Below are 10,774 nucleotides of genomic sequence, written 5' to 3'. Positions count from 1 at the left end.
AGTCCGAATCTGGCAGCTATGCGCTTTCAGTTTCCCCTGCCCCTGAGGAACAGAAACATACTCGGTCCAGTACACAGTGCTCTTCTCTTCGGATCCACTGTGTTTGCACGCCCATAGCCATCATTACTAGCAGACGCTGTGGCAGATAGCTGGGTCGCACCTCCTACAATGGCGGTAGCCTGCATAATCGCTGCATGCCAGTATACAAGCGACTTGTGCGCGCATGGTTAGTAGGCTTACTAGCCTCGAAGCGAGTGAGTAGACGTCGTTCGGACCAAGATGCTCTCTCGAATACTGGAACAAGAATGACGTTTCTCCTACGTCGCATCTTCTCAAGCAACCAGGCTTTTAAGTACTACATGGTAGTCTCCATAGTCATACTGTGAAGACAAGCTGTCGATGTGGCTTGCTGTCGTGCTCAATGACGTTTTTCGTGCCCTGAACACCACTGTCTCGAAGCCCCACTCTTGCACCACACCGCTATCAGCAACAAGTCGGGCTTCACTTCGAGACACACATGTGTGCTGTATCCGTATTATTCCCAACATTGAACTGCAGAGGCCTGGAATCAGACCAATTGTGCTTTGGAATCGACGTGTTCAATTATCGTTGTGAGATACACAGTTATTGTGCGGGAGCCAGAAGATTCCTTGATAGGGGGCGCACGGGCCCCCATTCCCGATAATGCGCTTGCTCCGTTGCAATCTTCCAGGCTTGGGCCGTTAGCTTTTAAACAGAGCCCTTTCCCCAGCTTCCTTTCCCCTCTCTTGCAAACCCCAGTGTCTCTCTGGCCGCCTCTCCTTAACACCCTCACACTCGTTTAACTTCCCTACGGTACACGTCTGTCTGCGTTGATCACCACGACCCCCGGCCCATCTTCAATGCAAATCCCGTTTCTGGCTCCTGATCTGCGCGCCGAGCCCATTCTTACCCCATCTTTCGCGGATGCCCGCTATGGCCTCTACAAGCTACGCGACCGAAACCTCCCCCTTCGAGATCCCCCATGAGGAATTGCAAGTCCTGTGCCAGTCGCATGGCTTCCAGGTGCTGAGGACTTGGCTCGACAATCGATATTCGTATGCTCGACCTTCCCCGCATTCTTGTCCGTTGACCGACGCTGACTCGCTCCCCAGCTTTTGCCCACGTCATTCCACCTGCGACATCAAGACTCAGGAAACATGGACTCTCCACCGCGACATTCTCCATGCCCTCATCATGCCAATTGTCGCCTTGTATAAACGCGCCTCGGCTCTCGCAGAAGCTGCATTATGCACTACCAAGTCAGAAGACCTCGAGTTGGCCTTTGCCGGCGACGCAAGAGGAGCCTTCCTGTGGCTTCAGTGCTTCCTCGCCGAGGAGGCGGATTGGTGCCAGACCAGGGGCTGTCCAGGTACGCCTACCTCTCCCCACTACTCACATCCCTCACCGCAGACAGACTAATGCCCTCTTCAGCTTGTGTGACGGCCGAGACCATGAGTACAGAATCCCATATTCGACTCACCATTGCCGCATCATTACTTTCCACAACCCAGCTGTATGCCGAGAACTCGTCGCCCGTAATTGGTGACTTCGGAGGAGACGCACCATCCCCGCCAGCTGCCGGACCAGACCTGACGTTGCCTCCCCTGCCGCAGATCTTACCCGCTCTACATGACGCGTTAGACAAGGATCCTTTCTGGGGCCCAGAGTACTGGACATATCTCTTCGAACGGGCGAACCAGCTTTCCTCCGCCATTGAAGCCCTCATCACCTCGTGCGGAGATCTAGAGTCACTTGTTGCATCTCCCACCACGGCAAAACCCGCTCCCCACCGTAGCGTGACCATGCCTGGGCTCATCTACACGAGGCTGGACTCTGGTGCGAGGGGTGCGAAGCTGAAGAAGAGCAGATTGGCCAGTCGTCAGCTCCGCATGAAGGGTGAAGAGATGGAGATTATGCGCCGATGCGCGCTGCAATGCTGGGCCAAGGCGGCTGTCCCCAGCAAGTTTAGGAATGAGCTGTTGGGACGCATCGAGCGGCGGAGGAGTTTGACCTGTCCGTGAGCGACGCCGCGCACCTTGATCGTCCATCAGCTCATCGGCTGTCATCGCTCCTCACCTACTCGAAGACGTTCCCAGATGGCAGTATCCTTCTCTTGGGCAGTCGAGTCTTAGGTTTTTAGTTTTCGGTTTCCGGCGTTTTGGGTGAGGTTTTCTGAGGGTTCCTATCATCATACCAGGCGTGATACCACTGCATCTGTTTTGGTCAAGTACAATCATTAAGCATCATCATGCATACCTATCTTCTCTTTTTTCCATTCTTCTCATACACCTCTCAGGCTGTTAAGGCTGGTACATGCAGTACTGATTATTCTAATACCGATGCCATGGGCACACTCCTTGATCTGGAGTAAAACCCAAACTCTAATGCACTTAATTTCTGGCTGTTCTACGTTCTTTCAAGAGTTCCAAATAACTGGACTATCGTTTTGCAACAAACCCTCTTCCAAGGTTGAATCAAAAACTTGCGCTGTCCTGTGCGGAATGCAGGGTTCAACAAGTGCTCACGCTCGATCAATCAATCCATTGAGTTGGTATACATACCTAGATTAGGAGTGCCAACCATGTGACTGACTGATAGTAGCCACAGTGAGGGCCCCTCCGGCATTCATCTCGTACACTTTTGCCTTTGCCAGATTTGGCTAGGTTATGAAGGCTGGCTATAACGTGTCTTGGACATTTACATATCGCGTTGTCGAAGTATAGTCGATGCGCTAAAAGTTCCAAGGGTCTGCTGAGGTAATCGGTAAAGGGGGGAGTAGGAGGGGCGGATAGAGGGCAATCCATGGAACTTCATCTTTTGCCCCGCTCCATAACAAGATTGGCGACGGAAACAAGCAAACAAACGAGCCTTAGCCATTGATGTAAGCACTCCATCTCTCATGGATTTATACAACGCAAAGTTACGAAACCTAAGAGACCCTCTATGTAGTACTCCGTTCCTACTCGGCATACATTGATTGATTGGGAACTATATATCCTTCAACAATCCAAATATGCACAGCAGTATTTCTATGCACATGGACATGTGAATTCCCGTGTCGAACCTGGTTCAGGGAAAATATAAAAAGAAAATCACGAGTCTGCGTCCTACCCAGTCAGTATAATGGCACAGATGTTCCAACATTGCACATCTACAACAACTTTGTTCAAAAAGGCATTTGAGTTGAAGACGTTTCCGTTTGTGCCGCAAAAACGAAGTTCCCGCCGGTAGTCTAGCTAGGTCTGACTTGTACTATGGATGTCGCGTCTACGGATCCTAGGTTCGGAAACTTCACAGCGCTCTGGATGCACCTTGCGATAATGTTTCAAGCGGGCATCTTTCCTCTTGTAAACATTTGAACAGTTTGGCTCTTCACAGGGAAATACACTTCGAATTCCCTCAGCTCCGCCATGGTGTATTCTTTTGTGGCGTGAGAGATTCCCCTGGCGGTACTCACCCGTAAAAACCGCGTGACAATTTCCCACCTCGCATACAAGTTTCGCTGGCAATGTTTGTGGATCTGTCGTACTCGAACTTGCCTCCGTACTAATGGCAGAGGTAGAAAGGGGAGTCTGAACCTGCGTTACTAGACTCATCAATTAGGCATCTGGTTTCGGTGCAAGAGAGCCGACTTACTTCAGCAGGCGAAGGTTGCCTTACGGGGAAGATGAGTCTGCTACTCTCGTTGCCTAGTCCATCTTCGAACTCCTTTCCAGTGTATCGAGGTGGTCCAAGGTAGCGTTGGGTGTTGGGAACATCTGCATAAGGCCATGATTTATTGCAGCTTGGGCCCAAGACCGCACTTCTATTGTTGGAAATGGAATGATAATCCGGGATGTACTGCGCATCAGGGGCTTGGTATATAAGTTTCGGATACTGGATGGAAGTCCTGTCCACTGATAATTGGGAACCATGAGGTGCTTGTTCTGAATGGATGTTGCCCAAGCTTTCGGTAACTGATTGTCGTGGGTGAGCACCTGTCTGGCCGCGTGACGGAGATTGATGTGGTTTCGGCGAAGGAACTGGTGCTGCATCTGTCATCCACAGTCAGTCTATTTGCGTTTCCTGGTCTGCATATGCGTACATGGACTAGGGAACTCTTTTGCTTCCGGGAAGAGAGCACCACACAGCTCTGTCCACTGCGCTTCGGCTGCAGCCCCTTTGGCCTGCGACCGTGGCGGGCCGGTACACAATTCGCCTTTCTGACCATGCTTCTCATAAAACTTGGCCTCATCCAGGATGTTTTCATTGCAAGTAGAGCAGAGTTTGACGAATGTGTTGTGCGACCGCTCTATATGGCGACGTATTGCCGCCATGTTGTCGCCACGCCCGCCTGTACATCTGCGCGGCTGACCAAGAAGCATTTCCATTTGGAATATGGGACATTGGAAAGGCCTCCTTTTAGGCGGCCCAGTCAGATGGGTCTGTTGCGTTGGTCGGTGCGTATTGCCTCCTTGGTCAAGAGCTGCGTCGGTCCTTGATGGTGCCCGAAAAGTCAGCGGGGGAAATCGGCAAGTTGAAGATGTGTGACCCAGGGTGCGAGGCTGTGGGCTACGGAGATCTTGGTATCCGACCTCGCGTGTGCTCTGCAATGAGAGATCAGCCTTATGGGCACACCGCGGGGGATTTCTGACGAACACTTTCGGATCTTTGAGCCTGGGTACTCGAAAAGTCATGTTGCTCATCAGTACTCGGAAGCGGCGACATTGATCCCAAAGGAAGGAAAAGGTTGTCGGGGTTGTTTGAATCCAAAAGCTCTGCGTCGCCTAGCAGCCACCCGTAACCGTTCGCATTCCCAAATGACATTGTTGGTCGTGAGAAACAGAAGGACTAAGCAATCAGGCTGTGAAGGACAACGACAACACCAGAAAAGGCCTGGAGGACAAAGAGAGGAAGGAATGAAGGACAATTTGGAGGACACAACAGGCATGATATAGGTGCCGCAAGCGGTTCTGGATTGGTTGCTGAATTGCTCTGCGCAGCTCTGGGAGTGTGCCGTCGAGTTGGCCGTTGCTGAGTGGCCCGTCGAGGTAGCCGAGAAGCATGATGGGCTGTGCTGATTTGTTGTGCCGAGCTGCTGAGATGCCCGCTGAGTTGCTGAGATGCCCGCTGAGTTGCTGAGCAGCCGAGTGGTTGAGCTTCCCTCAGGCCATCCCACCAGGGAAAGGAGAGGAGCCTCGTTGAAAGCGATAAGTAGCAATTGTGCAACAGGGGAGTAGAGACGAAGGGAAGAAGTAGGAGAGGAAGAAGAAGAAGCGATGGAACCCCTTAAAAGCATCGTCGTGATGATGTTCCCTTCACCGGCGACGGCCCACCCACAACCCGTAGGTAACAAAAAAACATCGATGCACACACAGAAAGCCTCTCTCCGACGAGCACTCGCCCAATTCACAACTTTCCAATTCCCTGCCGCTGCTACTACTGCTGCTACAACTACTATGTAGAAACCCAGCAAGCAACCTCAACGCACACGTCCATGCCTTCCCTTCCCTTTCCCCTTCAATCAACAAAGCAAGAAGCAAAAAACTCGGAAACTTAGTCTATCCAGAATTTCCGATAAACTGCACCACCTCCAGCATTTCACATCTTCACATGCCACTTTGGTATCATTGGAAAATCCTGGAACCTCCTCAAACCTCTCTCCCACCCTTCCCTCCTACGTGAGACATCAGTACATACAGTTACCACTGCTGTGCAATGAAAACGCCCATGCAAGCTATGCAGAGCAAAAACGAAAAGACAGGAAAAAAGGGAAACAGGAGAACAAGCCCAGACCCTCCTTTGTAGTAGGTAATCAATGCAGGCCAGCCGGCCACAGACCCGCAAAAATGAGTTCAGATTAGGAAAACAGATGCCGTGGTAACAAGGGGGTTCTTGCCCCGTGGTCTCGGATAAGCGGGAAAAATCTCGAAAACGAAGATATGACTGCACGCCTGTGATGCTCCTCAGTTCGAACTGAAGAAGAAGCCAACATGTCACGGCACATCCGCAGATCATGCCAGAACGATCAAAGAAAATACAACTGGCCCAGTCCGGGGGCTACGCCGTGTGCTCGCCGACGACTCAGGGGCCGTCCGGCCCAACCGAGCAAGGGGAGGCAACACGGATACTCAGGTCCGTCCTATATCTTCCTGCGAACCGTGAATTTGCGCCCGACCTGCGTAACTGCAGGAAGAGCCTCGGCGAAACGATCTCGCGCTGGCCACCAGTCAATATACACCCTGTGATACCACTAACTGGCAACTTACTATCGACGCTGTCAAAAGCAATCAGAATGTCATCATGCTCGCCAGGATACTCAATCTGATCCAGACAGACAAATCTTCTCTTCATGCCTGCCCACCCGCTTATCCTTCCCTCTTCTTTACCCATCTTGCCTTCACCCCGCCTCTCCTCGACGGGAAGAGCGAACTTGGCGTCGACGAGCCTCACGCAGGCTTTTCCGCCCTTCTCCGTCTTCTCGAAGACGTCCATGGATTTGACTTGGAAGTTCATGGCGTCAGCGTGGGAGAAGTCCTCGAAGAAGGCGAGAAGTTGCACAATGTTGTCTTGGACGACGACCTGGATGCGGATGGTGTTCGCGGTCCATTGCTTGTAGATGGGAACGACCATGCGGCGGCGGGAGACTGAGAACGTCGAGGCGATGCTAGACTACATGAGCACAGAGCAGCAATGAATTGGCACGGATATCAGCTTACCCATCAAACTTCACATGGAACCCTGTCACGGCTAGCTGGAAAGCGTGGAGATCGCTGAAGGAGTTGAAGGTCAGCGTCCGTATCGTCGATGCATTCGTTAGCGTCCGCAGAAGGTCAGCCAATGCATCCGGTACATCCTTGTCGGTATGAGACGGGTCAATGGCGACCGACATGTCGTACTGTGGATTGCGGAGCAGGCTGAGTTCAGGGGAGCCGTTGGTAGGAAGCCGAACCAGCAGTTCACCAGGACCTCATATGCAGTCAGCCATCGGCATGGTTTTAAGGGCAATGTATCCGCTCACCTAGATTCATCCGGTCGGAAATAATGCCAGCATTATGCCGACATACAATCCTAAGACTCTCGCTCATAACGGTGGGCGCAGACTCTAAGCCGGCAGCCTCGGGGTCTTGGTTCAATACCTTGGCTTCCAGCCATTTAAATCGTTCAAGGACGGCCCGACCACTTTGGCTGAACCCTTCTGCTGGATCCGCGCTCTCGATACTGAAGCCTTTCAGGGGTACCTGTGCGAAGACTGCTTCGTCTTCACCCTGGTTCATTGAGGTGAAGGTGCCGAATAGCTCATTTCTCTCTTTTACGTCGTTGAAGATCATGTTCAAGGTGCAAAGCTTCCGTCTTTTATCTGCAGCCTCTTCCTTGAATCTGAGCGTCATACCGGGAGCGTTGTCTGCTGGATCCTTGGTGTATTCGAAATTCATCGGTTCCTGGTTCGTTCCCATCTCGTGATTCACACAGCTCAGAGTCCGAACCTTGGTCCCAGTGACGACAACCAGCCTATATCCTCGATGGAGCTTCCTCTTACCTGTACCCTCGCTGCTCCGTTCGAACTTGCGGAACACCAGTAATTTGCAGCCGGGCACACGTCCAGGCGGAAACGCTGACGGATTCGACGAGTCGACATAGCTCACATCGCGAAGGTAGAGTTTGGCTGACAGGCGTTCGTTGGTATGCTCACGTAGGTTACTCTCTACTCGATTGGTGTGGTCGACAATCGACCACAGGCCGCGGAAATCCTGTTCGCTAAGGTCGATGAGGAGATTGAAATTGTGGCGTAGTGGAATGGTCAACCCCCGGCTTTTGGGTCTCCAGGACATGTCTCTCCAAGTGGGACCCCCGTCCGGATTGGATCCCACCACGATGTTGATCAGTTCAGTTTGGCTGCATACTGTGAGCTTGATCCGATAGTCGTCTTTCGGGCGGAGCACGGAGATAACCGCCGGCAGCGGTATGCGGTCCGAATTGGGGTCGTCGGTAGACAACGAAACATTGGCGAACATGCGGAAATAGCAAAAGTCGGATTTCGTGTCACCTAACGGCATAATCATTGAAGGATTGGGATGTCGCTGCCCTGATCCGTTGGCAAGAACGGATTTGGAGGCGGTTCCAGTTAGGACGCTCTGCGCATCAGGTGCAAACTTGGGGTACTCGACCCAGACGGCTTGGTCCTGGCCTTGAATGAGAGCTTGAGTAGGGGGCATACTTTGATGCCTCTGCATTGACCCTAGGAGCATTTTCAGGTTGTGGAGAATGCTATCATATGCCTCATATATATCGGCCGAAGCATGATCTCCAGCATCCCGGGCGAGCGCTGCTTGATTTTCCATACGTTGGTCACCGTATTTTCTCAGACCGGTATGGTTGGGCAAGACCTCTGTCACTATCCACCAAGCTTTGGCAAGGTCGACGTGGGGTTGCATCAATCTTTCTTGGTGTGGCTCTCCTTTGGGTCTACTGCGAATCAAGGTTTCCATGCCTGCGCGTCCTCTTAAGAACCACCAGATAGCGACGCGCAGCCACTGGGTTGGCGTATGATCGTATAAGGGTCCAGCAAGTTGTGCTGTCAGTACGAAAATGCCCTTCATGTGCTGCACACGTTCCGAGAAGTCGGCAAAAGCCAGTTCTGCTTGCGACTTCGTATCTGAGCGCCCCGGGGCTCGCGAACGTTCCGAATCTTGCCTGGAATCGGGCCGTGCGTCGTTAGCAGGAACCACCCGTTGGTAAGGAGCGTATCTATGGGCAGGCGGTACGGGAGGAGCCTCGTCTTTCGGATCTTTGTACTCTCTTCGTTCATAGTCCGGCGGCATTGGTAGATTGGATGTGGTGCTGGTTGCAGACGCTGGGTCTATGCGGTTTGGAGGTGACGCCCTAGTCCTAGAGGTTGCTGAAGGTAAGGTATACTGTGAAGAAGACGGAGAGACGGGTCGCGTATTGGTATCAATAGCATAAACATCCGAACGCATAGGTCTCCTGGCGGATGGCGGGCCCGGGGCAGGGCCAGCTGAAAATGCTTTGTATTCTACATCCGAGTCTCTGCGGGGTAACGACGATGCTTGAGGGCCAGCTCGTCCCGGCAGTCTTGGAGGCGTTTTGCCAGCAAGAGGAATGTTGAACTGAGTAGGCGGGGTCCCCACATTGAAAGTGCTCGAATTCGCGGAGGCTGCTTTGGAGTCGGAATCAGAACCCGAGTCCCCTGCGGACTTCTCGGCGGCACGCCGGGCAGCAGCATCATGCAGAGCCCTCCCCTCATCTGCCCGCATCTTGTGAATAAGTCTTGCAGAGAAAGAATTGGGATCTGTGGGCTCGCTTTGCAGATACTTGTTCGGCACCGATTCTAGCGGGGAATCATCATCCTTCAAGCCCAGTTCAGGGAGATGAGGTGGCGGTGGTGGTGGTGGCTCACGGTCCGAAGAGGCGCTCTTTTCGCTCCATCCAGTTGCAGTTCGCTGGATGGGACGAAATCCTGGGTCCTCTTCGGCCGTTGGCGGTAAAGTGGGAGTTTTCTTGGGAACCACCGGAGATATGTTGTCGGAATCGTGTGAGTAGGTGGAATCTAAGCTCGGCCTCCCGGCACCGCTGTCCTGTGCGGTGTCGAATCCAGTGGGTGCCCGTTGCAGCGACCTGGGCCTCTCGCCCAGACCCATGGGGCCTAGGCCTCGTGTAGGGGGTGGAGGTGGACTGGCATGTGTATTGATGCGGCCCATTTCCATCTTCTTCTGGAGCGGAGGCGACAGTTCGTGACGCGAAGTGAGGGTCCTGGTAACAATGCCTTTCCGCTCGGCCTCCTTGTTCATGCTATTGGCATGATCGAATGTCTGGGTGCCCAGATTCATGTCATCCTGGTGCGTGTGCACTTGGTCCTTGTCTGGCCGTGACAAACTATTGGACTTCCTCCTTGATACCTCAATGGAGGGCTCCTCGCACTCGTCCCCTCCCTCGCCGATGATGTCTGGCTGTGTGCGAGCAAAGCTGACGCTCACGGCCTTCTTCCTGGAGCCCGTCTTCATAGCGCCAGCATTTGGGCTCCTCCCCGCCGCACTGTTTACTATGTCGCTGGCGGCGGGCCATCGTTGTGCTCTGGCGACGTCAATCCGAGGCTTCGCATTGGCGAGGAAGGCGGCGGCAACGGCCTGCTTGTGCGCCTGAGCCTTATCGGTGGAGGGTTTCAGGAAGTCGTTGACGTCGTCGTCATGATTGGCCTTGGACTTGGCGGCAGAGTCGTCGGCGTTGAGGAACTTGGTCCGCCAGCGGTTCTTGGAGAGCAACTTGTGGGTATTGTCGCGTGCGTCGACCATGGCGAGCGGTGCGGCACTTCGGCAGTGCGGGGCCCCGCAAATACGGTCCCTTCGAATGCGGTCGAAGTAACGAGGAAGAAGTCCGTTTTGTGTGCTACGGTGTATTGGGAGGTAAGACGCAGTAGGATAGGTAGTGAAGGAGGGTACACGAGCGTCGTGGTATTGTTGAGGTTGTACGGTTGGCAGGACGATTGGTGGAAGCCCTGAGCCCCCGGAACGTGTGGGAGGGCGGGGATCTAGGGGGATGCGAGGGCAGTCAATGCAGGTTTCATGTCGTGCATTCGGCCGCCAGGAAAGACGGTTTAAGAACAAGGACAAGCCGGCTGCAACATGTAGCTAGGAGGATACAGAGAAGCAACGAATATAGAAAACGGGCGCGGGAGGGAGGCAATAGGAGAGGGAGAGGAGGGACGGGCGATGTGTTGACTGCGCCATCCGCGGGCCACGCCTGGGCTGCGATAAGT

At 53.4% G+C, this 10,774-nt stretch overlaps 3 protein-coding genes across 3 annotated transcripts; 1 reads left to right on the top strand and 2 right to left on the bottom strand.

The window, feature by feature from the left end:
- Positions 1–954: 954 nt before the first annotated feature.
- On the top strand, positions 955–2,042 carry EI97DRAFT_372414 (uncharacterized protein; the record flags this gene model as incomplete). Its single annotated transcript, XM_033795349.1, has 3 exons — positions 955–1,076; positions 1,134–1,390; positions 1,453–2,042. The coding sequence occupies 3 exons, from the start codon at positions 955–957 to the stop codon at positions 2,040–2,042; spliced, it is 969 nt and encodes a 322-aa protein (XP_033656485.1).
- A 1,113-nt stretch (positions 2,043–3,155) lies between these two features.
- EI97DRAFT_223978 (uncharacterized protein) lies at positions 3,156–5,053 on the bottom strand. Its single transcript, XM_033793887.1, has 4 exons — positions 4,660–5,053; positions 4,106–4,607; positions 3,658–4,055; positions 3,156–3,607 (listed from the first exon to the last, which is right to left on the bottom strand). The coding sequence occupies exons 1-4, from the start codon at positions 4,825–4,827 to the stop codon at positions 3,605–3,607; spliced, it is 1,071 nt and encodes a 356-aa protein (XP_033656484.1). The 5' UTR covers positions 4,828–5,053; the 3' UTR covers positions 3,156–3,604.
- A 750-nt stretch (positions 5,054–5,803) lies between these two features.
- Positions 5,804–10,444, bottom strand: EI97DRAFT_223932 (uncharacterized protein). Its single transcript, XM_033793886.1, has 4 exons — positions 7,022–10,444; positions 6,720–6,969; positions 6,270–6,667; positions 5,804–6,219 (listed from the first exon to the last, which is right to left on the bottom strand). The coding sequence occupies exons 1-4, from the start codon at positions 10,308–10,310 to the stop codon at positions 6,143–6,145; spliced, it is 4,014 nt and encodes a 1,337-aa protein (XP_033656483.1). The 5' UTR covers positions 10,311–10,444; the 3' UTR covers positions 5,804–6,142.
- Positions 10,445–10,774: the final 330 nt, after the last annotated feature.

Source organism: Westerdykella ornata (assembly GCF_010094085.1).
Source record: "Westerdykella ornata strain CBS 379.55 unplaced genomic scaffold EI97scaffold_4, whole genome shotgun sequence".
In the NCBI taxonomy this organism is placed as follows: domain Eukaryota; kingdom Fungi; phylum Ascomycota; class Dothideomycetes; order Pleosporales; family Sporormiaceae; genus Westerdykella; species Westerdykella ornata.
Note: the sequence above shows the minus strand (reverse complement) of the source record. Positions and strands in the feature narration are given on the sequence as shown.

Bases quoted from the DNA above. Each gene is read 5' to 3' on its own strand.
- EI97DRAFT_223932 (XM_033793886.1), bottom strand. From the start codon at position 10,310: ATGGTCGACGCACGCGACAATACCCACAAGTTGCTCTCCAAGAACCGC. The intron at 6,970-7,021 runs GTGAGCGGATAC...ACTGCATATGAG, and splicing joins TTCCGACCGGATGAATCTAG to GTCCTGGTGAACTGCTGGTT. The intron at 6,668-6,719 runs GTAAGCTGATAT...CATGTAGTCTAG, and splicing joins TTCCATGTGAAGTTTGATGG to CATCGCCTCGACGTTCTCAG.
- EI97DRAFT_223978 (XM_033793887.1), bottom strand. From the start codon at position 4,827: ATGTCATTTGGGAATGCGAACGGTTACGGGTGGCTGCTAGGCGACGCA. The intron at 4,608-4,659 runs GTTCGTCAGAAA...CTCTCATTGCAG, and splicing joins AGGCTCAAAGATCCGAAAGT to AGCACACGCGAGGTCGGATA. The intron at 4,056-4,105 runs GTACGCATATGC...TGTGGATGACAG, and splicing joins AAAAGAGTTCCCTAGTCCAT to ATGCAGCACCAGTTCCTTCG.